Source organism: Rhamphochromis longiceps, linkage group LG6 (assembly GCF_057381845.1).
Source record: "Rhamphochromis longiceps isolate RC_006_pf linkage group LG6, R_longiceps_female_GT1.1, whole genome shotgun sequence".
NCBI classification, from domain to species: Eukaryota; Metazoa; Chordata; class Actinopteri; order Cichliformes; family Cichlidae; genus Rhamphochromis; species Rhamphochromis longiceps.
This window is the reverse complement of record NC_140562.1, coordinates 34,576,082-34,603,124: the sequence shown is the minus strand read 5'-3', so window position 1 is coordinate 34,603,124 and position 27,043 is coordinate 34,576,082. Positions and strand designations below refer to the sequence as shown.

At 38.8% G+C, this 27,043-nt stretch overlaps 1 protein-coding gene across 1 annotated transcript; it reads left to right on the top strand.

Annotated features, from left to right (window-relative positions):
- Nucleotides 1-418: 418 nt before the first annotated feature.
- smc3 (structural maintenance of chromosomes 3) lies at nucleotides 419-27,035 on the top strand. The gene is made up of 29 exons (XM_085410360.1): nucleotides 419-608; nucleotides 1,263-1,338; nucleotides 1,472-1,510; nucleotides 1,594-1,661; nucleotides 1,924-1,995; nucleotides 2,595-2,674; nucleotides 2,772-2,850; nucleotides 3,171-3,288; nucleotides 3,790-3,965; nucleotides 4,223-4,303; nucleotides 4,802-4,966; nucleotides 6,918-7,039; nucleotides 7,299-7,512; nucleotides 8,065-8,168; nucleotides 9,275-9,374; nucleotides 10,201-10,361; nucleotides 10,772-10,913; nucleotides 11,141-11,291; nucleotides 11,388-11,540; nucleotides 14,262-14,413; nucleotides 14,603-14,761; nucleotides 15,810-15,917; nucleotides 16,205-16,313; nucleotides 18,470-18,717; nucleotides 21,912-22,124; nucleotides 22,619-22,810; nucleotides 23,338-23,515; nucleotides 23,855-23,961; nucleotides 25,916-27,035. The coding sequence occupies exons 1-29, from the start codon at nucleotides 594-596 to the stop codon at nucleotides 25,985-25,987; spliced, it is 3,654 nt and encodes a 1,217-aa protein (XP_085266486.1). The 5' UTR covers nucleotides 419-593; the 3' UTR covers nucleotides 25,988-27,035.
- The last annotated feature ends 8 nt before the right edge of the window (nucleotides 27,036-27,043 follow it).

Here is a 27,043-nt window from a genome sequence, read left to right as displayed (position 1 = left end):
AATTCCTGGTAGAAAACTGTCTGCACTGTTATTTAAAGACACTATAAATAATTTTGATAATCATTAATACAACAATGTTGATCATTATTACCACAGTCATTATGATGATTTTTTATTTATTTATTTTTTTACCGCTTTTAGTCTTATATTTCCCAATGCTGCTCATCAAAACAATTTTGGCGCCCAGAGCGCAGACTGCTAGACTGTACCAACTAAACAAAAAGAAAGGCGAATAAACAGCAATAATAAAAGACCTAATGTTATGTCACAAACGTAACCCAACCGTAGATACACATTATATTATTGTTATATTTGAATTTTTACCTTTCATATGAATTATTTAGCTTCCCCACATGTAGGAATATAGTGCAAGTATATCCCTACAACCCAGTTTCACAAAATGGTATCATCCATTCTATCCCGCCCCCGCCGCCATTTTCCATGTTATTCTTTCCTGCCTTACAGTATTTTATGATTTTTAATGCAACAGTTTGATTGTTAAGTTTGGATTATTATAGTTGTGGTTTCTCCAGCTTGGCGCAGGGAGTGTTTCATCTCCAAATTTGCAGAGGGGACGCCCTGGATAAGCAGCCATGTATATTAAACAGGTAAGCTAACGAGACCAGACTGATGCGTGTTGCCGACTGTTACTGGTCTAATAACAAGATTTAGGCCAGCTTAACGTTTTTCCACTGAATGATAAATATATAGCTATCGAGGCTTCACTCAAAGTATAACGTTGATTGGATTGCAAAACTGTGCACAGGCACTCCATAAACGGCAAACGTTGTGTAGCTATCTAGCTAACGTTAGCTAGCGCTATTTGAATTAGTGTAGAAGTGAATTGCCTGTCCCCTCTCGAGATGCTAAGCTAACGCAACTAGGCCAGGCTCTGGTTTTCCGATTTATATGCTTCTTTTCATTGTTGTTATAACGTTTAATGTTGCATATGATGCAGAATACGAGAGTTTATTGTATAGTTGTCGGCTAACTCGGCATTGTTGATTTCAAACCTTCAAAAATGTCCTGAATGAAAGTAGCGGTAGACCATCAGAGTGACCATCAGCCAAGGCCCTGTTGCCTCGTTTTATCTGTGATGGTGCTATTCAGCATAAACAGTTTACACACCTTATGTTTACAAATATTCATAGACCCAGGAGCTCTTTGACCATGTTTAACTGTAGCATGTGGTTAAAATATTGCACTGAAACAGCTGATGTTGTTGTCGGTGTGTTCACGGTGGTCTCTGATTCCCTGTGCAGGTGATCATTCAGGGGTTCCGAAGTTACAGGGACCAAACTGTGGTAGACCCTTTTAGCCCAAAGCACAATGTCATCGGTATGTGTTCATCCACATCTTTCCATAATTATTTTGTATTGCACCTGAGTTGCTAATCAGGTTTTTCGGATACTTTATGTACTGTATGTCACCATATCCTCATTTTGTGTTTATTTTTCCCTTCGTCTTACAGTTGGGAGGAATGGATCAGGAAAAAGTAACTTTTTCTATGGTATGAAGCCTCAAAACTTGCTGCAATATAGAATTCAAACATTTAGACTTCTAAGACTTTAACTCCCGTTCTCTTTTTTTTAGCCATCCAGTTTGTGCTCAGTGATGAATTCAGCCACCTGCGACCTGAACAACGCTTGGCCCTGCTCCATGTAAGTACAGGAAAATGTACTGGGAACATGAGCCTTTAGTGGGAAGCTATGAATGCAAGAATGCTTGCTAAATAACAGATTACTCTCAATCAAAATCTTTGCATTTTTCTACCTGTGCCAATTGGCAAAAATGTTTTTTGTTTTGTTTTTTTAATTAACTTTTATCACAGTGTGAGTGATTTTGCTTTAGCTTTGACTAAAACCTCTTTGGTAGATGCCAAAACCTCGTTGTGTAAAAATCTCTCTCTCCCTGTCACTGTAGGAGGGAACTGGTCCACGTGTCATTTCGGCTTTTGTGGAGATTATATTTGACAACTCTGACAACCGACTGCCGGTAGGAATGGCAAACATTTCAAATTTATTCTATTACTGTATTTTCAGCTTGATTCCATTGTGATATTATTTAAAAAATTCCATAGGCCTCTCAAGGAATGTGTGTGTATGTGTTAAATAAATGGTCACTGAGCAGCTTGTGGCTAAACGTGTATGATCATATAGTCTCTTTTCAGTGCTGATATTTGTTTCACAATTAAATTTGCATTATTGTTTACATTGGTTTGTATCAAAGTAAACCTCAAAATAAAAAAAAGGAAAACACAATAAACTAAAATCCAAAAAATCAGCAACATCAACCCTTTTATGCTTTCTTTTGTAACAAGACTCTTAATCTTGGGTATTAAAATGGTGAACATCCTTATTCCAATTTAAGTTGTTCATTTCATATTGAATATTGAAGTCTCTCCTGGTGATGACTGTTATGAAGACCACTGATTGCACTGCGTTGCCTTCAGTACACACAGTCCTTCTTATTCTGATGATGAAGGCCGGATGTCTGTGAAATGTTGCAGCCTGGTGATACTGTGGCATAACCTGCCAATTATCGTCCTCTGTGTGACCCTCAGCTTGCCCAGTGATAAATGCATCTCTTTCTAGATTGACAAAGAGGAAGTCTCCCTTCGTCGTGTCATTGGAGCAAAGAAGGACCAGTACTTTTTAGACAAGAAGATGGTGACGTAAGTATTGCGAGGGATCAGCTGTCCATGTTAAATTTGCCAAAGGCCAATACTACATGTGCGATTCCATCTATTCTATGCACTCTTCTTGTTGCAGTAAGAATGATGTCATGAACCTTTTGGAGAGTGCTGGCTTCTCTCGGAGTAACCCCTACTACATTGTCAAGCAGGGAAAGGTGAGAGACAAGTGCAGTGCCAAGCCTAATTTAATGCACAGTAGTTTTTGGTGATGTGAAATGAATTTCATTCTTCAAGCAGTGGTCATTGGGTGGGTAGTTCTAGTCGAACAGACAGTAAAACAGTGTTGTCCTCACTATTTATTTACCTTAGTCTGTTTTCCAAAAACTAAGAGTATTAGTAGACTAAATAATTGATGTTAATTAAAAAAAAAAAATCATTAATTAATTATAATTATTATCATTTGTTTTCTGATAGGAATATCTCAGAGGTACACCAGATATTTGGAAAATTTACCTTATGTTACTGTTTTATGTAGATCAACCAAATGGCCACAGCCCCTGACTCACAGCGTCTAAAGCTGCTGAGAGAGGTGGCAGGGACACGAGTGTATGATGAACGCAAAGAGGAGAGTATTTCCCTCATGAAGGAGACAGGTAAACGCTTTTGAATACCTTTCATTTTGTACAACCGTTGATTGGTAGATTTTAATTCATTAATGTTTTTAATTGTCTGTGAACAGTTTTGTTATTACATGACATCAGCTAGATTGTTTTGAAAAGGCTTTATAATGTATATCTATATGTACCATGTTTCATTAGCCTTAGGCAGGATTTGTAATTTGTGTCACATGTACTGTCGCCTCACAGCAAGAATGTTCCTGGTTCAGATCCATTCCAGGGCTTTCCTTCCTGCAGCATTTTAGTTTCATTGTTTGTGTGGTCGTCAAAGCACTTAAATGTATAGAAAAACGTACTCCATTTCCACTGTCTTATAGCAGTACTGTCGGATTTCCATCACAGTCACCGTTGTGCATGACTGTAACCCGTGGCATTAAATTGTTTCTATAACAGAAGTACTGCTTAATTTTGTATACCTTTGGTGAAGGAGTTACAAAGAGAAAAACCTGAAAACAATCCACTGTGTGTTTTCCTCAGAGGGGAAGCGAGAGAAGATCAATGAACTGCTGAAATACATCGAGGAGCGTCTGCACACCTTGGAAGATGAAAAGGAAGAACTGGCTCAGTACCAGAAGTGGGACAAAATGAGAAGAGCTTTGGAGTACACAATCTACAACCAGGAGCTGAATGAAACCCGTGCCAAGCTGGATGAGGTAATAAAGTTGTGAAAAACGTTGAAGTACACATGCAGAAAAAAAAAAAACATAGACTTCTCTGTATTTTGATGCAGGCGTAAGAATGTAACGCAACCCATGTTGCAACCCAGTTGCATTATTTATGCAGTAAAACACGAATTCTATTGTCCTAGACATCATTATAAACTTAATTAAATGTGAACAAATGCCAGTATCAAGTAGACTTTACTGCCTCAGTAACAAGACTTTTGTACTTTGTTTGGCTCTTTTAATAGTTGTCCACCAAGAGAGAAACCTGTGGAGACAAGTCCAGACAACTGCGTGATGCTCAGCAAGATGCCAGAGACAAAGTGGAGGTAAAGAAACAAAAAACCCCAACAACCATTGCTTGGCTTCAGTGAAATCTCATCACAGAATGATATTTAAGATGGTGTTACAGTATTTTGTAAATGACCGTGAATGATGTGTTTGTGCTCTGGTAATTGATCTACTTTGACATTTTTGTGTTTTAGTAACAAAGTCATTTGTTAATATTGTTTGATTTTGTTCAGTGCAACATTTCAGGTACCATAACCACAAAAAAATGCAATTAAATTTTACTTTTGTGTGTTATTTTCACATCTAATGTTTGTTGACCTCTTTTTTTTTTTTTTCTCTAATATATCATTGCTTATCTAAATATATCACGCATTTCTAGATGGTTAATGTCATCAGCTCATCTTTGTGACCTTGTTAAATAAATGACGCATCATTTAGTCGCTGTAAAGGAAGTAGGTTGTTGTGGTTTTTTTTGTTTTGTTTTGTTTTGTTTTCCCCTCATACAATGATTCTTTATTTTGGCTCTCTTTGTGTAGGAAACGGAGCGTGTTGTGCGAGAGCTGAAGTCTAAGATCTCTGCCATGAAGGAGGAGAGAGAGCAGCTGTCGGCAGAGCGCCAGGAGCAGATCAAGCAGAGGACCAAACTCGAGTTGAAGGCCAAGGACCTGCAGGACGAGCTGGCAGGCAACAGTGAACAGAGGGTACGGAAGCCTCCCATCTGCGTCACTCTAAACACGTGATGATGCACCAACCACACTCCCCCTGCCTCTTTCCCTTTACCATCTCTGTATAAAGAAAAGGCTGGCAGTTTTTTCTCTTTTAATCCACTCCACTCACCCCTGTTATAGCCGGAAATGTGGGTACTTTCCAGCCCCTCTGGTGTTGGCCAGAGGGGCCGATGGTGCGATATGGCAGCCTCGCTTCTGTCAGTCTGTTCCAGGGCAGCTGTGGCTACAACTGTAGCTTACCTCCACCAGTGTGTGAATGTGAGAGTGAATGAATAGTGGAATTGTAAAGCGCTTTGAGGGTCTCGAAAAGCGCTATATAAATCCAATCCGTTGTTGTTGTTATTATTGTTATTATTATTATTATTATTATTATTATTATTATTATTATTATTATTATTATTACTTGTCCAAGGTTGCTTTACTTTTCAAGAATTTTGGCAAGGGTGTCTGTCAATTTTTCAGTCTGTTTATAAAACCAGAAATCCCCAAATCATGACTTATTTTATTTAGTATGGTGGGATATTATTCCGAGAATGTCCAAAAGAAAACAGCATAAAACTTAATCAGTAAACCAAAAGGCACTGATCCAAATATTCAAGTGCTTCATTCTTACAAAACTAATAATATGTGGTTTTGGTTAAGGTGTTTTAAAGGTATTTATTTCATTTAATGGATGCAGCTGTTACTTGTCAGTTTAATATAACTATATTTTAATGTATGTGATCATGCATCCAGTATCTGTATAATATCTAATATCATGAGTAATATTAAAACAGGTCAACCAGTGCAAAAAAATGTGCAGTTGGCTTGTGGGATGGGATGAGAAGCAAAACGGAGTAAGCACCAGGTTGCGTATCAGACTCTGCTTACAGCTCCACTATACATCATCCCTGGCATGAGGTTTCGTGTACAGAATTGGCATGCATCACTCTCCATATGGCTTGGTGTTTGTGTGCACATGTGAGTATGAAGACGATAATTATACATAACAGCTCTATTGGCTCAGTTTTTATGGTTCATGGTGGGTCCCAGGCAGCATGCTGGCTAGTGGTTGGATTAAGCCCACCTGGCTGCGGCTGGCACAACACCAGCCAAAAGTTATTGGAGCAAAATGAAAAGCCTCTCTAGCTACAGGGGATCCTGGTTTGATCAGCTTTGAGGTGGCTGATCAAACCACGGGGGGAAAAAAGTGAGCACAGCCATCTCACAAAGGAATTTGTCCAAATCAGTTGTCAGTTACATTTTCTATTAATACTAGCACATTTTGGTTTACTGAATATTAATGCTCTTTTTATAGGATTCTCTTCCAGTAGATACCTTTTATATAAATCTGTTGTAAATGTGTTAGGGCTGTCGGTCTATTAAAATATTTAATTGCGATCAATCGCGTGATTGTCCATAGTTAACTCTGTTAATTGCAGATTTTTAAAAATGTATATATTTTATTACATTATCAGTGGTGTTTTTGGCCAGGAAGCAGTATTTAAGACTTCACGTACTACGGTGTTAACTCGATTCACATCGATTGTACAAATAATTTTGTTCTTCTCAAGGGAACCGTCTGGCAGAGCATTAAAGCTAAACTTGTTATTCAAACGACCCTTTTCTTCATCCATTTCTGCTTATCATTCACAATGTTCTGATGCTTCACTTCCAGACACCCCAATCTAAGGATGGTGGGCCACAGGTCACAGCCCAAGCACGCATGTGTTAATCGAAAGAAAATAGAGGTGTTAAAAGGAATAAGCATTAATGCGTTATTATCCTGTTAACTTTGACAGCCCTAAAAATATAAGTATACATTTTTCATAATTGTCATGAGGATTGTTTATTCTTCAACACTTTTCCTCACATGTAACTCTTCTTTTCTTAACCTTTCATTTGTCAGATTTGTTGGATTAATAATCTGCTCTTGATCTTCCAGAAACGCTTGTTGAAGGAGCGTCAGAAGCTCCTGGAGAAAATTGAGGAGAAACAAAAAGAGCTGCAGGAGACTGAACCCAAGTTCAACATGGTCAAGGAAAAGGAGGAGCGGGGCATCTCCAGGTAGGGATGACTCATTCTCAGTTATCATTCCCCGAGCAGGCGGTGACCGGGCGTGATTCAATGAGTCAGTCAACCTGAGTTAAATATAATTTGATAGTGAGAGATTAAAGGTGTCTTCACATGAGATATTTGCGAATTCCGTTGTAAAATTATTTTATTGCATGTGTTATACAAACATTTGAATACAGGAAGGAAGGAGAGCCAAAGAAAATTATCGGTTCAGTTTATAAATCTATCATCCCCCTTTGTTGTCTTGCAGATTAGCTCAAGCTACACAAGAGAGGACAGACTTGTATGCTAAGCAGGGTCGTGGCAGTCAGTTCACCTCTAAGGAAGAAAGGGACAAGTGGATCAAAAAGGAGTTGAAGTCTCTGGACCAGGCTATCAATGACAAAAAGAGGCAGATTGCTGCCATCCACAAAGACCTGGAGGACACAGAAGCAAACAAGGAGAAGAACCTCGAGCAGTATAACGTAAGATAATTCAAAATGTTTCAGACCTCCTTTTCCATGAAAAAGAATTGCACACTGAGTTTTGCTTTCCTGTCTTTTGTTGCTCTAGTTGAAATAACTAGCTATTCTTTTTTTCTGACACTGTTTTTACTGGAACATTTTAACCTATACTTATTTTTCCCTTTTATTTTGGTATTTTGCAGTCTTGTGCATACAGCTTGAAGAAGTGGTAAAAAAAATGTTTCTAGGGGATGGACTGGTGGGAAATTTTGAAAGGGGGAAACAAATCTTTATTATGAAGTTAACAGTTTGAGACTAAGCTTTTCATTACATGACTTGTGAACATTTGGTGCAAAATCCACAACAAAAAAGTGAAAAAAAAAAAAAAAAACAGTCAACAAGGCATAGACTTTCATTTGGCTCCTTAACTTTACACAGATTTAAAATAAATAATTTTGCATTTATTTATTTCGGATTAGTGGTGTGATATATGTCGTTTAGAAAAACATTTCTGCTGTTTTGATCTGACATCCTGGCAGGTTAATGTGTCTCACTTCAAACTTGTATCTTTAGAAACTCGATCAAGATCTGAATGAGGTCAAGACCCGTGTGGAGGAGCTGGACAAAAAGTATTATGAAGTGAAGAACAAGAAAGATGAACTGCAGAGCGAAAGAAAGTAAGGACCTCGTCTTTGTTTTTAATCTTCTCTCTGACCTCACATCTTTAAGATGTAAATGTATAAAATTCAGTCATATTTTAAACTTTTTTTTTAGTGTGCAGTTTTGATTAGTTTGACATCTCATGATAAAATGAAGCTTTACATAAGTCAGACCTGCATGTTGAATTGAGTTGAAAGGTTGTTGTTTAGCCTTTCTTTTAGCCAGTATGCTGTTTCCGCTTGGCAACCTTTAGATAGATGCCAGTGTATTGTCTCCTGTGAATGTCACCAGGCCTTCTCAGTCCACTTAAACAATGAGGTGTGTTTATGTAACACAGAGGATGATACCTCAGGCTTCTGCTGCCACAGTTTCCTTGCCTTTAAAAGGTCCTTCAGGGTGGTTGAATTGTGTCATGAGGCTTTTTAGTGAAAACGCGCAATATTGTTCCATGTTTCTTGAAGCACGACAAAGGCAGCATTCACATTCAGGCCTCTCCAGCTATTATTAGGAATGACACTCAAAACGCATAATTTGCCTTAAGCATAAAAAGAGGTTGTGATCTTTCTTTTTTTTTTTAAACTGAATTCTATTAAATTCAGCAAGACCCTTATTACTGTCAGCATGTAAAACAGATTCCACGAATAGTTTGTGTATGTCAGATTTTTAATTATGCACCCATCACTGTGATCCGCTGCGCAGTCTGTCGGGTGAGAAGGCAAAATGACAGCTGCAAGCTATTAGTAGCATATCTAAAAATGAGAACAAATGATGAATTTACTCAAACCGAAACAATGAGATGGTTTGGCAGGGAATCGAGATGATATATTTTTACTTGAGGATGATAGTTACAGTTTGCAATTAAAAACAGCTTGACTTGAAATTATGTGAAAGTGAATGAATATTTATGTTTAAATACATTCAAACTATGAATCAGCAGCTGTGTTGGTTTCATAATCTATTTCCAAGATGAAGGAATACAGAGATAAAAGATGTAACCCTTTATAAAAGAGAGTTTTAGTTTGAAGGGTTTTTTTGTTTTTGTTTTAGTGTCATGACTGCACTTGCGTTTTAGTGCTTCTGGTGACATAAGTGTAACAGTGTGTGACTCTCTGTATCTGCCCAGCTACCTGTGGCGTGAGGAGAACGCAGAGCAGCAGGCTCTGGCAGCCAAGCGAGAGGACCTGGAGAAAAAACAGCAGCTCCTCAGAGCAGCCACCGGCAAGGTCTGTGTCACTGTACATGACTGCGAAATTATTGACGTGCATAATGCAACTATAGGATCCCCAATGCTTCCACCTGGATACAAGTGAAAGTGTGACTATGCATGTATGGGCACAGAAGTGGATGGGTTTTTTTTCAGAGGATTGAATCCTTTTACTTGAACACACACACACAGTACATGGATTTATCTTCCTCTTTCCCAGGATGTCACTTGTAAGCCACAGGTAGACCTGCCATTATAGTTCACACACGCACTTACATACAGAAGAGCTGTTAGCGAAGAAATGGGCAAGAGAAGATAAATCAAATCCCAAGTTTAAAAAAGAAAAAGAGGCCTCGCTCTCTAAACGAGCCCACCTTAATACAGCGACCGACTCACTTTGTGACTCAGCCGGTTGTCAGAATAGATATATCAAATGGAATCATTCATCTGCGTCGCTACTGGCACCTTATGATAGCTAGCTAAATTTACATATGACTCACTCCTTTCTGCCTCATCCAGTCATTTCTTCGGGGCATATACATCAATCAAATATCACTTCTGAATAATGTCTGCCCAGATGAAAGGAGGCTGTGTGTAGCTTCATGGACAAATGTCCTACATTTATTTTTCTTACATTACTCCCGGCTGACTCATCCGTCTCCAGCCTTTGATGGGCTATATCTATCTCACATTTTTATATTCGCAGTGTATATTTCAGTGTAGGATTGCGCCATAGAGTTAATACAGACCTGGGGTTTTTTTCATGGCTCATACAATATGAGTTTATTTTTCTGTGCTTTTTTGTGTGTTATTTTGCATACTGAGAATGTAGATCTTTCCTCCAGGCCATCTTGAACGGTATTGACAGCATCAACAAAGTCCTTGAGCATTTCCGTCGAAAGGGCATCAACCAGCATGTCATCAATGGTTATCATGGCATCGTCATGAATAACTTTGAATGTGAGCCTGCTTTTTACACCTGCGTGGAGGTTACAGCTGGGACCAGGTGTGGTTTGCTTTTGTATTTTCATTCAAATGTCTGTGTAGGCTGAAATGAAAACAACACGTTCTGGCTCCAAGTCCTTTTATTATGCAAGATTATACAAATGTGCCCGGTGGGTAAAAGGAGCAGGTTGCTGCGTGGGAAGCCATCAGCCCAGTCAGTTTAAAACATTTAGTCTGAAGTTACTCCCCCGTTTGTAGTATCAGTATACCATCTGCCTTGGGCTTTTTTTATTATTGCTTTATTCTTCCTCTTTAGAACCTGTTAAAATTTTTAAATATCAAATGGGAGTTTTCATGTTTACTCACAGAGCAGGTGTTGTAGATTTTATAAACAATTTATGATTTATAGTAAAAAATTACTTTTGTTTGTTTTGTTTTTTCGTCTTTGTTTGTTTCTTTGTTTTTTTTAAGGCTGTTTTACCACATTGTGGAGACTGATGAAGTGAGCACTAAAATACTCATGGAGTTCAACAAAATGAACTTGCCTGGAGAAGTCACATTCCTACCTCTGAGCAAGCTGGACGTCAGAGACACCGCCTACCCAGAAACCAACGTAAGTACCTGACATGAATGGGCGCTTTGCATGTATTAAATTTTGAATCTACTAGCAAATAGTGGTATACAGTAATTGACAGTGGCAGTTAACATAAAAACTGCATTCAACTTTCCCTTTGTTCAGTCCTCTTCATTCCATTTTTCTCATCAAGATTTCTACTGACAAATTAGTTTCATTATTACCAATGATTTTTTTTGTTTGTTTGTTTCATTTTTCTCCATCAGGATGCCATCCCAATGATCAGCAAGCTCCGCTACAGTTCCAACTTTGACAAAGCCTTCAAGCACGTGTTTGGGAAGACCCTCATTTGTCGTAGCATGGAGGTTTCCACCCAGTTGGCAAGAGCTTTCACCATGGACTGTATTACTCTGGAGGGTAAGCTTTGCTGTGAAATGCAATACAGCTTCAACAATTCTCAGTGCAAAATACTCCAGTTGAGAACATTCATATCATTGTTTTGTTACTTACTAGGTGACCAAGTCAGCCACCGTGGAGCTCTGACAGGAGGATACTATGATACCAGAAAGTCTCGCCTGGAGCTTCAGAAAGACATGAGGAAGGCTGAGGAGGAGCTGGGTGAGCTGGAGGCCAAACTCAATGAAAACCTGCGCAGGAACATTGAACATATCCTTTCTATTAAAACGTGTGGCGAGTTTGTTTATCATGTTGATGTTAGAGCGCTGTGTGTTGCTGTCCGTTGAGAGTATGAGCAAACTTGAAAGCTTCACTGAAGAATCGCGTTATTAGTGAGGCAGAGTTTTGGCCCCCTGCTTAGACTTACTGACAATAGAAAAATGGCCTGGGTTTGACTGGAATACCGAGGGAAAAGGGAGTATGTGATTCAAGACTGAATTTGAAAATGACTAAACAGACATCTCCCACTTTGAAATGTTATGAAATTCATAAACACTGGAGACAGACAGTTAATAATCGGTATCTGTTAGATCCAAGTAGATTTTCTTTCCTTTTCAGGATAGAGATTGTGTTTGCCTGAAAGGTTTAAATCATGATGTACAGTTAAAACTAGCCTTTCTAAAATCGTTTTCATATTGACTTTTAAAGTAAACATTGCTTTGTGTTGACAACAGAAAACTTTGCACCCTCTTAGGACTAAAATTTTAATTTAAATTGGAGCTGTTTTCTGTATAAAACTATGTTATTGAAAGTTACACCACCCTCATTCAATTATGCAGTGATGTCACATGGCTGAACCTTTGTTTTAATTGTGTATTAAATCAGTCTGGGTTGTGTAGCTACCTTAAGGCCAGTTGGAGCCTAGCTGGGACGCTGTGGCAGAGTTTAATCGGGTCAAGAAGGATTAGTGTGTGTTGGGTCATATCGGCCAGAGCCATGACTCACTGCTGGACAGCTCATGAAGGCCAAACAAGTGGATCAAAGAGGATTTGTGTTTGCATGTGCGATGTATTTATGAATATGGTCACTTCCGGCCCAGTATGATTAAATGTCTGTTTGCACACCTGTGTTATGGTGTGTAGCTTCTCACTCACTCACAGCCAGTAAAGCGTATGCTGCTTGGTGTGTGCGCACCTGGTGATTACGTATATGTACGAGTCAGTAGGCGAAATGGGCATCTGTGCCGATGACATGGTGCTTCACTTCACTCCCCAGAGGAGTGAGTCAGAGAATGAATTAATTATTTAAGACACCTTGTTTTTCACTCTCCACCTCTGCCCTGTCAATAAGCATGAGCTCCCAGCCATTCCTTCCTTCCTTCCTTCTTTTAGTTGCCGTCTTCACTGTTCCATTACATTGCAGTGAAACTTCATACAGTTTTTATGTGAAACAGAAATTTTAAATGTACCTGATTTTATGTGGTTGTGCTAATTTATCTTGTTTTTCTATGGAAAAAAAACTGTTTGCAGCCTGATATTATCTGTTCACATTTGTCAGATTATCTTTGAACATCTGTTTTCTCAGTCTTCTCTGGTCAGCAGGCAGGAAAATCCACTTTCCTTCAGTCCTTTTTATTTCACTACATTGATTGGTCTTGGTGTTCATTGAGTCCTGGTAGACCTCAGAGGCCCACAGGAGTTTTGCAGTCCTTTGAAGATCAATAAGCCTGTCTGTTAAATTAACTTAATGATGAGCATGTGCAGCCCTTCTTAATCCTCTGCTTTGATTTTAGAGACACCTCCTTCCCTAAAAGCCCAATCACATTATTGGAGCACTAAATAGCCTACAACATGCCCCATGACTTTACTCATTATCTGATCAGTGTCTTTTGTGTGTCTGTCAGTACGATTACAGAAAATTTAACCAAGCTGAATTTCTTGAAACTTTGGGAAGAGGTGGTGTATGTGCAAAAGAAGAACCCTTTACATGCTTTAATTTTAGATCCAAGTCACTTAAAATAGCTGAATGTGACTTTGGCCTTGGCAGAAGATCAACTCTCTGAGTGCCCTTCCAGTTTGCTGCTTCAGCTTCAACAAAACTGTCTCTGTTGTTTAGGGATTCTGTGCCAAAGTGCTTAATTAAAGCTGAATCATTTCTTATCCTTTTTATTTAACCGTTTCAAGTAGTTTGGTTGACTAACAAAAACAAATAAATTAACAAAACCAAAAACTGACTTCTAAACGTGGAACCTTCTTCCTGTGGCATTAGAAGCACAACTGGTGATTTTAATCTCTAGTTCAAGACCTATTAGAAGAAAAGTATGACACTTAAACTAACAGGGTAATCAGGTGTTTATGTGCTATGTATTGTATCATTGTTCTGTGACATTCATTAATCTTGCACCAACTCATTTCTTTTTTCTTCTTTTGCTATAAGGGAAAATTTGTTTCTTTCTCAGCTTGGGGACTAGCAAAAGCACTGAAAACATTAATATCATTTTGGAAAGTGTATGTCACAAGTGTATTTTTAAGTGTATGTTACACTTTTTTACCTGGGGGTAATTTAATTGTTGCATTGCGACAGGTCACATCAAACTAGTTATATCAGATTGTTTGTGAGGTTTGAAATGTAGTGTTTACTCTTGTAAATATTGCAGTTTGCAGGTGTTTTCATTGTCTGGCATGTTTTATGTTGGTTTGTAATGTTTGCTCAGCTGAGTTGACATACAGTTGTATTTATTGTGTAAGTCACTAGTGTTTCAATGCTTGAATGGGTTTCATGGGCTGCATATCCAGGTTTCTTGCAGTCCCAGCACTTAACTTGCTTGGGGAAATGGTAATAACGATTTAACAATGCATCGCATCAGGGACCTTATAATAGGCACTGCAATATGACGTAACTGTGATTAGCTCAAGAGTGGCTATTAAGAAAAACTGAAAATGCTCGTCTGTAGTAAAAATTGGCATATACTTCCTTAACTGCCACCTCCACGTATCAACAATGAGATTGACCAACTGATGAATCAGATGCAGCAGATCGAGACACAGCAGAGGAAGTTTAAGGCATCCAGAGACAGTATTCTGTCAGAAATGAAGATGCTGAAGGAGAAGAGGCAGCAGTCAGAGAAGACTTTCATGCCCAAGGTAATATTACCTCATTGTTGTAGTGTATTGTAACCTGTATAAAAACCCTGTGTTCAAGATCACTATGACCAGATTTTGTTATTGATGTTTAACTTGGTCTGTGCCTCAGGTTCAGCCTGTCCCCATTATTGTCTTAATGTTGCCCACTGCTGTCTAACGTTCCTTCGTTTTTTCTCTCTCTCTGTCCAGCAACGCAGCCTTCAGAGTTTGGAGGCCAGCCTCCATGCCATGGAGTCCACCAGAGAGTCGCTAAAGGCGGAGCTCGGTACAGATTTGCTGTCTCAGCTCAGCCTGGAAGATCAGAGGCGTGTCGACGACCTCAACGATGAGATTCGTCAGTTGCAGCAGGTCAGTGGACACAGACTGTGTCTGTTGCAGCATTTGTGACAGTGTTTCTGCACTGTAAAATAACTGACACACACACATGAATTTTCATTTGTGTAATTGTGCTATATCAGTTTACAGCAGTTTATTGCTCAAAACTTTATTGTGCAATTTATTCAGGTTTTTCAGGGGGGGAAATCACACTGATGTGAAAAAACAAAAAACTTATGTATCAACTGTGAGACATTTAAGAAAAATGTTCCAGTGAAATAATTACTGTCTTTTAGAAATGTGTTGAATCTGAAATTGTGGCAGCATCTGTGCGTGCTTACATGGAGTTCAGAGAACATGCCGGTTACCTACATTTGTTTCTCGGTGTCCTTTCGCTTTCTGCCTCCTCCTAGTGTATTCACATGCTCTGACTGAGGTGAGAGAAGCAGGCAGCAGCTGTGTGTGGGATGTTCCTGTGATACAGCATTGCCCTGTCTTTCTCTTTCACGGCCAGCTGCTCTCGGCTTTCCCCTCATTGAACTTTCAGCCATTCCTGCCATCGTTGTGCAACAACTCCGCCCCCACAACATGAAGCCTTTCATATATGGTTCTGTTATGTTTGCTGTTGTCAGATTATATTACCTGCAACAGAACTCCTGGTTTAGTTTTCATGGGTTTTGGTTAATATGATATTTGCTTCGACATAAGTGGGCAAAGACTTGTTCCTTTACATAACATTCACTGATAACTGTCGCTGAGGCAGATAAGTGTATACACAATTTTTATTTATTTATTTTTAGCAGATTGTATTCTGTGTAGACTGAACAGTTAAAGTTGCTCTCATCTTAGGATTGTCAGGATGTTTATAAAGGCAGAAACTGCAAAATTGGCTTTTAGATAAATGACTATCACTCCTCACACATCCGTCACTCTGACAGCACCATTTCATGCAAGAGATTTCTTTTATGTGATAAACAAAGCAAGAAAAACCCATTCAAATATCAAATCACTGGTATTTCAACACATAGTGAAAATATCACATAAGTAACTTTTGTGCTTCGATGTCTTTATTCATTTGCAGGACAACAGACAGTTGCTGAATGAGAGAATCAAGCTTGAGGGCATCATGACCAGAGTGGAAACATATCTCAATGAGAACTTAAGGAAACGTCTTGACCAAGTGGAGCAGGTACATCATCCCTTTAAGCACTTTGCTTGTAGAATATGTTTGTCACATGATCTATATGTGTATGTTTGTTGAATTATTTCCCTTTTCATATTAACAAAGTCAGATTATTTTAAGTTCTGATTCTTTGTTTTCTGCTGTTAAATTGTGGTCTGTTACAAATTAATTCTTGGATATAGCCGATTTAATTATAAATAATGTTTTCATTTTCTAGGTAGAGGGGTGTTTGAATGACCCTCCCTTTTTATTTATTCTACTATTTTGATGTTCCCTCACTTTGTATTTCACAGGAGCTAAACGAGCTGCGTGAGACGGAGGGAGGCACGGTGCTCACGGCCACAACCTCTGAGCTGGACGGCATCAACAAACGTGTTAAAGAGACTTTAGCTCGATCAGAAGGTATGTGGTTTTTAATTTATTGATATGTTTGTCAGTACTACTGTTCATATGTTGGGATAAAATAGTCACTGCTGTGGTTGTGGCTACATTTATGACACATATATAGAAGCTCACGTATTATTTTACTAACAGGACAGTTTATACCTACTTAAAAGTGGTTTAAGTTAGATTAGGTTTCACTTTAGACATAATCACTTACAGGGGATCCTGTTGGTGTATTTTTAATGGTTGCTCCTCTATTGTAATTGTTTGCTTTCATTAAATGTAAGTCTGTCTTACAGTTGTCCAGAAGTTAAATTTGAATTTATAAAGAAAATGCCTGAAAGCATGTGTTTTGGAATAAGTTTTAATTTTATTATGATCACAAAGAAAAGTATTTTTAAAGAGTTTTTAGTATTTAAAGTAAATTACTGATTTTTGTCATTAAAGACCAGGAAAAATAATGAAAATGTTATTTTTCAGGGCAGTAAGGGTTTTTGAAAATGAAATAAACCCAAAAAGCCATGGACACTTGCTTTAAAAATACACATGAAATAATGTGACTCAGTTAAAACCTTTTTTACAGTAATTATATAGGACACAATATTCAGTTATTTTTTTTTATTAAACATCATTGAGCTAATATAAAGGGTGGATCAAGTATCTGGGTCTTCTGCTGTCACAAAGGCTTTGCCCTTAAAGCATAGCTGACAGCTGTAAATAATACTTTAACAACTAGGTTCACTGCCTGCTCTAGTGTTCGAGAGGAGAGGCTGCAGCTGGACTTTAAATTATACCTTAACTTTTGACGTTGACTTTTAAGTCTTATTTTTTCATCTATAGATAGGCTATAGGTAAATATCTGTATCTCTGTGTAATCTGTAGCTATGTAGTGCTCATTACTGCACATTTCCGGGTAAAATGAAAGCAGAGAAAAAAAAATCAAATCGTTCCAGTCTTCTATCTCTTATGCTTAGTTAATTTATTACCTGTCTGGCTCAATTTATTGTTGTCATTTGAGTGTAAATTGAAAAACTGTAGGATACCTTCATTGAGTTGGTACTGCCAGCAGATGGTGAGAATGGCTGTGATGCCTTCGAATCACAATTTGAATAATATGTTTTTGCACAGACTGCCTGGTCGCACATTTGTATAAATGTTCTATAAATGTGGTGCAGTGACTCAGAGGTGATAAAATGCAGTTGTCAAAAAGCACTTGTTTCTGAATACCCTTAATTTGCATGGATTCATATTTCATCATTGGCACTAACTAATTAAAGGCATTCACAGCATCATCCTTTTCTTATGTAGGCGCTATATTCAGTCATCCACTCTTGACTATTGTCAGTTTTACCTTTGTTCCAAAAAAGAAAGAAGAAAAATCTTAATTTCTTCTTTATTTAAATGAAAGTAAGAGACATTGTCTCCCTTTTTGTAGGTTGTTGAGAAAAGGCTCTAAAGACAAATGATGTAATCGCTTCTGCTGAACAAAGATGACACAAAGTCTTACGAGCCATCTTGAAACTAAGGATATACGAGAGTGGTCGACAAAATAATTAAAAGTTGCAGGCCTTCGCTAGATGGCGCTTAAAATAGTCAGTTTAAGTAATTATTCGTATTTTAGTGAGTTACAACATCTCAAAGATCTTTCCAGCCGTGATCTTTGCAGCACCTTTCTCTCTCTGGTCTGTGACAAGTTGGAAATCAAAGGAGGTGGCAGTGCTACAAACTTGGTGCGTTCTCCTTTGATCAAGGAAAGAAAAGTCGAGGCTTTCAGTGTGTAACCACATTCAGCAAAGGTGTGTGGATGTGGATGGGTTTTACACTGCCAGTACACTGGCTAGCATTGGCTACTGTTGGCAAACTCATCTGAAAGTGCATGCATGTTGTGCCGCACATGTCAGCAGCATTTAAAATGTTACATCATCAAAGAAAGTAACCACTCAAATCTAATTCAATAAAAGGCTCAAACAGTCCACCCAAAATAAGTTGGTAAAAAACTTCCCCTTACCATCTTTGTTGTTTTTTTTGTTTGTTTGTTTGTTTGTTTTTCCCAGACGAAGCAAATTGCAGTAACTATTAAAGAAAGTCATCTTTTTTTAAAGTCAGGAATTCGGCAGTATACTATGTGTAGATAAAAATCTAACCCATATCACCTCCTCAAATGTCTTTCCCAGATCTGGATTCTCTGATTGACAAGACTGAGGCGGAGATCAAGGAGCACATAAAGAGCATGGAGCGATGGAAGAACATAGAGAAGGAGCAGAATGACGCCATCAACCATGACACAAAGGAGCTGGAGAAAATGACCAACAGACAGGGCATGCTGCTCAAGAAGAAAGAGGAGTGCATGAAGAAAATCAGAGAGCTCGGCTCGCTGCCTCAGGAGGCGTTTGAGAAATACCAGACCCTCACACTCAAACAGGTACGCCTTGCCACCCACACACACACTCACACACAGTGCTTAATGATGTTATATGCTCGCCGCTGGCTTTAAAATTTCTTTTCTTTTTTATCAGCCAGCCCTAGCACTTTTCAGACATGTAGTGTACAGTGTTATTTTTCAGTGGGAGTTTATTAAAATACGACATTTATTATTTTCAGTGGGGAAATTGTTCTGCCTTTTACATGCTCAATGGAAACAAAGCACTGGGGGCTTTTATTTTCACTGGGAGCTGGGAGTCATGCTCAGTCACTTTAAACTAACAAGTTTCAGTGGGAAAGTGTCAAAAACAGAATAAAATGCATTTTAAACATAGAATAAGGCACAGTTTATTGGAAAAACAAGATACACAAAAAAGAAAAGCAGTTTTAGTATGAGTAGAAATACACATATGTACAGCATCTCGCATGTGAGTTGAAGTGCAAATAGGCAGAAACTGACACAGTGATAATGATGTCTATGCTATGAGCAGATGAGGTAAGTGATAATAGAGAGAGAAAAATCAGAGATTATAATAATCCATCTATCCTGGAAAGAACAGATGGAGTGATTTAAAAGAGCACTGTTGTGCGTGTGTTAAAGTGTTTGTAAGAGTCCCACCTCCCATACACAATGGAGAGGAGTTATAGAGTCACAGTGAGACAAATATCTTCTGTAGCACTCAGACCTGCATCTCAGGGCAATGAGGCTTTTACTGTATTTGCTCTGGTGACCAGTCAGGGAAGCATGCACAGGGTAGAATGGATTTTCCATGATGCTGAAGACTTTCTTCAGCATCCTGCTCTCAGACACAGAGTCTTAAGTTCTACTCCTAGAATTGGCCCAGCTTTCCTGATCAGCTTGTTGGACCTTCTTAAAGACAACTTCAGCGTTCCTGGACCAGTCACAATTCACTGTCTATGCGTATCTGTTGTCCTCAGCCACCTCTTAATCTAACTCCTTGGTGCTGCCAGGAGAATAGGAGGAACCTGTTTCCTATTGGCTAAAATCAGTGGCTTAGTATTAGTGATGGCAAGCTGTAGATTAGCTCACACCATCTATAAAACTGTCCACCACTCTGCTGTACTTCTGTACATCAGTTATGCAATGAAACCCTCTCAATTCTTGGAGAGGGGCTCATACCAGCCGGGTTATGCCCAAAGTAACATCCTATTGATCCCGTCCCAAAACACCATCCACCCACATCCACACAAAGACAGCAAAGAGCATAATTCTCACAGTGTTTGCAGTTATTTCAAAGAGGGAGTGTGCTGGGTGCAGGAGCCAGTTGATGGCATCCTCCATGTGTTGTTTAGAGTGACTTTATATGAATAGATAGACTGGTAAAGATAATAATTATTCATTTTAATTTAATTGGTTTCACTTAAGAAGGAAATATGTACAATATTAACTGTTAGCTTAGTTAACTTTAGTTAGCATAGCAGTAGCTATAAACCTATGTGCAGTACATCAGTCTCATGCACTTGAACTATGTTTAACTGCACTGTCCCTTTAAATAAATAAATTCAAAATTCAAATTCATAAAGCTAATATGAATCGGCAGTCCCTTGGCAAGTTACATGCATAGGATCAGAAAGAGTAAATCACAAAACATCCACACACCCACTGTGGATCACTCGAGTCATTGAACACACTGACATATTATTCATTACTTTATGAAGTTGAATTGGTGATTGTACAAAATACATTCAAATCATTACTTTAGCACACATTTAACAGACACAGAACAACACTAGCTTGGAATCACATTACTGTCTGCCTGATTATTTTAGGTCCAAAATGTATTCCCACCAATGTTCATTAGCTTATAACCTTTGTTCTGGGGTTCAGCTGAGTAGAGAGCCTTGCTCCTGAAAAGCTGTTGGCATCAGTGAGAGTAAATTGGTGACCTGAAAGACAGTATCCTGCAAAGCAGCGCAATCTTACAGGAACAGTTTTATTTCACATGTTAGCCATTACAGCAGCAACACAAACAATAATGAAATAGCTGGGTTGAGGTCAGTCTTTATGTGCATTTTGTCCCCCAAATCCATTTAGAAATATCTGCACATACACATGCAGCCAGAGCCAGGTCTCTTTAGGAATAAAGCCCAAGGCCATCACATCCCACCCACTCACTAGTGACTCACTAGACACTGGGGGTAAAGACTGTGTGTTGAGTGGACTTGGCTGCTTCTTTCATAAGTGTCTGAGTGCGCACACTATGTGTGTGTCTATGCGTGTGTGCTTGTGTAAGCCCCCCTCCTCAACAATGCCGAAAATAGGCTCGCTTGCTCATAAACACTCCATATAGTTAATCTTTCTCCACAGGACACTGCTTGGGGGCATGATGGTGCCATTGATTGCAGAAGTGTTTGAGAGAGCCATGTAATAATGGCACTTGGTCATTAGTGATTCAAAGAGATGAATTTATAGTTTGAGAGTTTGGAGAGACAGTGAGACACTTTCAGGCTAGACTAAACTAGATCTTAATTGATCAGGCCGTGTCCTCTTTCAGATATGAATAAAAGGTGCAAAACGCGTCCATGAAATGCATAATGAATGTATGTTTAGTTAAACATGTGAAACTCATTTTCTAGCATTATGAAACCTGTCCTTGAGTGGAAAAATAATCTGAAAATATAAAGTACTGAGCAATATTTCCTGAAAGTGTAGTTGTAACATCAAAGCAAAATTGCCAAATTAGTGAGTTCAGGTTTTAAAAACATAAAAATTAAAACACGCATGTATGCATTTTTTATTATTATTATTTTTTACATTGGTGGCTTTCTGTGTGCATCACTTAATATACTGTTATTTCACAAAAAGTATTCAAAGGAGCTTGCAAAAGAAAAGCATCTGGACTTCTTTAAGTTGCTTGAAGACGTTTCACCTCTCATCCGAGAAGCTTCTTGATGAGAGGTGAAACGTCTTCAAGCAACTTAAAGAAGTCCAGACGCTTTTCTTTTGTGAGCTCCTTTGACTACGATGACCTGGATGACTGAGAACCTTCACAGACACAAAAAGTATTGTTTTCTGAAAGATGGATGGATGAATGCACAAGCAATCTAAATTATAATTTTGAAAGAGAGCATGTTTTGAGGCGTAATTTAAAATGATACTGATTTAAAGCAGATCTGATCTTGCCTGGAACTAATGATGTATTGTATTCCACTTTTTTTCCTCTCCTCCAACAGTTGTTCAGAAAACTGGAGCAGTGCAACACTGAGCTGAAGAAGTACAGCCATGTCAACAAAAAGGCTCTAGACCAGTTTGTCAACTTCTCCGAGCAGAAGGAAAAGCTAATCAAGCGTCAGGATGAGCTGGACCGTGGCTACAAATCCATCATGGAGCTCATGAATGTCTTGGAGCTGCGCAAGTACGAGGCCATTCAGCTCACCTTCAAACAGGTACATTGCAGCTCAGACTCTGATTAAAATCTTCAGTGATACAAGTCCATGGTTTTTACCTTAGACCTGTATGTAAATCACCCACATTTTTTGGGGAAAGCAGAAGTGATCTTATTTGGATAAGCAGTGCTAACTTACCAGCCAAAGCTAGCACACTTCATACGTAAATCGTAGGATTGTAAATTCCTGGTAAGACACTAATAACACACTATAATTTCACACACCCAAAACTGGAGCAAATCTTTCTTGGGCAGACTGTTAGTACACCCAGTTACACAAAAGCTACATTAAAAATGCTTCAGAAGCTACAAACATGGTTGAGTGGTCCAGTGTGGTGACCTCACTTCGACTGAGGTGAAACCTAGAAGATGGCAAGAGGTTTATCCCTGAAGAAGTTCAACACTAATTTAAAGCATTTTCTCAGAATGTGAAAAATTCATCAAAATGTGACTAAAATTCACTTTCTATCTCTTCTTACCTTCTGCTCCTCTCAGGTGTCGAAGAACTTCAGTGAGGTTTTCCAGAAACTGGTGCCGGGTGGCAAAGCTACGCTGGTGATGAAGAAAGGTGATGCTGAAGGAAGCCAGTCTCAGGATGAAGGAGAGGGGGGTGCTGACAGCGAGAGGGGCTCCGGTTCACAGAGTAGCGTTCCCTCCGTGGACCAGTTCACTGGAGTCGGCATCAGGGTGGGAGTCTTTTTCAGTTCAGTTGTTTTATCTGCTGTTAGTTGACGGGCTTTACTGATTACCATTTATAAATCAGCTTTTTTTTAAAAAATGAATGGAAGATAATCAAATAAGAAGAAGATGCTATAAGTAAGCAAAATGCTTCAGCTCTTTAGTTTTTCCCATTATATAAAGTTTTATCATTTCTGAGGTAGAATTGTGCTTCTTGAGTACCCTCAGTATATTGAGTTTCCTTGAGTCTTTGTTTGGAAACATGTGAATGTGTATTTCTGGACTGTTATGATTTCTGGTCCTCCCACACAGAGAAAGAACCAAGGTGAGATTGGTCATGCAATGAGTAATGCGCAGTCCTCTTAGGGCTAAATTTATCTTTATCATTATCAGAGCTGTTGTAACATTGCAGAGGATTTGTTTAACTTCATGAATCAGAGACTCTTATAATAAAGTTCTTACAGTAAAGAAATTGATTTCTCTGTTTTTGTTTCAAGTAAAGTTTGATGGTCTAATTTGATGCACGTCCTGCATAGGTGTCCTTCACCGGGAAGCAGGGCGAGATGAGAGAGATGCAGCAGCTGTCTGGAGGTCAGAAGTCTCTGGTGGCTTTGGCTCTGATATTTGCCATCCAGAAGTGTGACCCTGCTCCTTTCTACCTGTTTGATGAGATCGACCAGGCCCTGGACGCACAGCACAGAAAGGCTGTCTCAGGTAACGATGAGTTATGTGTCTACACAGATTAAATGATGGCAATTTAATCCCTATGGCTTAGTAGGGTTGATTAATAAAAATACCTCTCATCATTGATCGCAGTCTCCTCTGTAGTAAGAGTAGGTAGAAGGTGGACGATAGCCTGGAGAGAAAACAAATGAAAGCTAGTAGAAGTAGGAGATGAGCATCAGGGGTGAAAGGGAAGGCTTATGAAACTGTAGTGAGACCTGGTGCGATGCATGGTTTGGAGAAAATATTTACTGACCAAAAGAAAGTTAAAATGACAGTTGCTGAAATATTGGAAACTTTATTCAAAGCAAACCAACCTTCTTATTACAGATATGATTGTTGAGCTGGCTGGCCACGCCCAGTTCATCACCACCACCTTCAGACCTGAGCTGCTCGAATCTGCCGACAAGTTCTATGGTGTCAAATTCAGAAACAAGGTGAGGCCTCTTCCTTCGAGTCTCTGTATATCTACTGAGAGTCAGACTATGCTCCGGGATTAACAAGTTTTAAACGTACCTGAGCAAGTTTTCTCACAATCATCGGTGATCGTTTACAGCGTGATGATGTTTCTGAGAATTCAAATGCATTTGACTTTTTTTTTCTCCCAATAGTAGGTGGTGATTTTATTTTATTTATTTTTTTACAACAATAGCAAGAAAAATAAGTCTTAAGAGAGGCTGCTCATTTGTTCTCACACAGCCCAGCCTACTAAAGTCAGTGGGGGGAAAAACAACTATTTTCTTCACTTTAGCTTTAGGATTCAAGTAGAGCTGGGCGATACGAGATTTTTTCATATCACGATATGTTTTTTTCATTTCAGGCGATAACGATATCTATCACGATATAAGCCAAATAACTATATTTGTAAGATTTAAATGTGCCGTTGCTCACAAGTAAAATGTGAAATAATCAGCAGCTTGTTTTTATTTAAATATTTATTTCCCATAATAAGTTCAACAGGGTAGATGTACTTAAGGAACATGAGACTTTTTCAGATAAATAAAGGCAAATATTGCAAACTACACAAAAGGCAGCCGCTAAAGCGTTTAAGTTTCAAAATAGAACAAACGAAACAGACTAAATTGTCAATTCCACTTAGAAACAAAATATTAATTCTAAAAATAAATCTTAGTTTGTTTTACAGAAGAACAGACAAAACTGACTAACTTTTGTCAATATCAAATAAACTGAGAACTAAAAGGAAATTCTCAATCTCTCCTTGTTGTATAGCTTAGCTTTTCAAACAGTTTTAACAGTTACTTTAGTCTGACAAAAGCCGAATGACGAATTAGCGCTTCCAGTCAGAGACTGAGGCTACGTCCACACGTACACGGGTATTTTTGAAAACGGAGATTTTCCGTTTTCGTTTTAAAAAATAATCCCGTCCACACATAAAGGCAGAAATGAAGGAAAACGCTGCTATGAACATGCCAAAGCAGCAGGTGGCGCTAGATTCCTAACCGTGCAGAAATGTTGGCCAATCAGAAGTCTAGAAGCCTCGGTGGGAAAAAGTAAACAAAGCTGGGGCACAGAAGCAGAACCGAGTCGTATGTGTGGAGGGACAGTAACTGTGTGTGTATGTAAGCATTTAAACACTGCAGAGAGTAGAATTAACAGTAACAGTATTGTAGAAGTTAATTTCACCGAAACAATAACGTGGCGCACAGTGTGACGCATGCACCAGTTTATTGTATTTCCAGACTTGCTTTCGGCACAATTTACAGTGCACGCTACTCTGTTTTTTGTCAGACTTGAAATAGCCGAAATACCTTCACACTACGGAACTTCTTTGGCTCTTCCGTTCGACAATTTCTCCGGCGTTGGAACCATCATCTGTTTTCTCTTCGGTCACGCTCGGTTGATTTTTCTAGTCGGCACACTCATTTCCTCCATTACGCGCTGGCTCCATTACCCGCTGGCTGCTTCCCAAAACAAACACACGTGCGGCTTGGCACTTGTGCTGTACGTAACAAGTCACGCGACGTGACGCTGCGGCTGTGATTGGTTCGGCTCTGCGCTACTTAATTTGGATTGGCTGACCTTTTTTTTTTTTTTTTTTTTTTAAGAGGACAAGAGCGGCGAGGTCTATCGCGATAGCTTAATTTCTCTATCGAGTAAAAGTTATATCGCGATACATATCGTTATCGTTCTATCGCCCAGCTCTAGATTCAAGGGAGAAAATGCAGTGGTGGTGACAGTGTTGTAAACATAATTTTGCATTCTGTTCAAACTCCATTTGTCTTAAATCAATAGCATTCAAAGTTCATTTGTGTCTTTGTTCTCCGTCAGAAAAGTGATAGTAATTTCTTTTGTGTCTGTCTCTTAAGAAAAACGATTACTGCTCAGTCGGTGCAGCATTGATTAGTCATTAACCGTCTCTGTGTTTTTTAGGTGAGTCACATCGACGTGATCACAGCGGAGCAGGCCAAAGACTTTGTGGAGGATGACACCACCCATGGTTAAGAGTCTCCTGCTCTTTATCGTCCTCTCGGCCCCCACCTCCAGCCCCTCTTCCTCCATCTCTACAGCGCACTGCAAACCTCAAAGGCCTCCAAAACAGGGCCCAAACACAGACATATCCCACTCAGTCCAAAAACCTTTTTATAGTCGTGTTAAACATAAACAACACAGGAAGTCTCAGCTTCTTGTGACGTCCTTGTGATTAAGATGTAATTTAATTCATGCCCAGAAACCCCAACTGACCATTACTCATATTTAGAGTTAAATCTTCAAAGGCTGATACGAAAAATCTGGAGGACAAAATGCGGCTATGTTGATAATCTTTAAGCTGACGGACTTGATGTGAATCAGCCTCATTATAGATGACAGTTAAGAGAGGTGTAGTTATTTTACACTGAAAAAAAAAAGGTTCTGAAGGGAGCACTTCATGTTTGTGTTACTGCGATGATTTATTTTAGCCGAATTTTGGTAATCTGTCATCCAATGATAAAAGCACCAGAGATGTAACCCTTCAGGATCTTTCCTCTTGTGTACAGTTGAGTGTTTTGATATGACTTGGATGAATCTTTGGGGGCCTTAGGCTCATCTGGATGTGTTCATTCTTACTCTGGTTTCTGTAATGTATACTCTTTGTACTCATGAAATATTACTTCTGTCACAAAAGCCACTTGGCTTAAAATGTTCAAAGCTTGTGGTTCCCTTTTTATGCTTGTATTCTGTCAATTCTGGTCTTGAGGTCATTTCAATATATGAAGTTTAATTCCAAAACAACAGATACCCATTTGGGAACCAACACATCCTCCTAACAAGAATGTTTGTGAAACCTGACCATGTCCACTTGGGTTCAGTACTCGGTCAGTTGCTGTTTTCTAGGAAGCCAAGATGTTATTAATCTTAAATTTCCTTCATGGAGTCTTTGTTTGGGATTGAACTCCTCATATGTTGTACCTTGTTTCAAAGCTTTCTTTTTTTAAATGTTTGTGTTCCTTTTTATGTAATAAGAAAATAGAAAATAATAAAAGGTGAAAAAAAATAAAATAAAATAAATAAACACGTCAT

What these genes read in the sequence shown, in the direction of transcription:
- smc3 (XM_085410360.1), top strand. An exon ending in AAAAAGTAACTTTTTCTATG is followed by an intron (nt 1,511 to 1,593) that starts GTATGAAGCCTC and finishes TCTTTTTTTTAG; the next exon opens with CCATCCAGTTTGTGCTCAGT. An exon ending in AACGCTTGGCCCTGCTCCAT is followed by an intron (nt 1,662 to 1,923) that starts GTAAGTACAGGA and finishes CTGTCACTGTAG; the next exon opens with GAGGGAACTGGTCCACGTGT.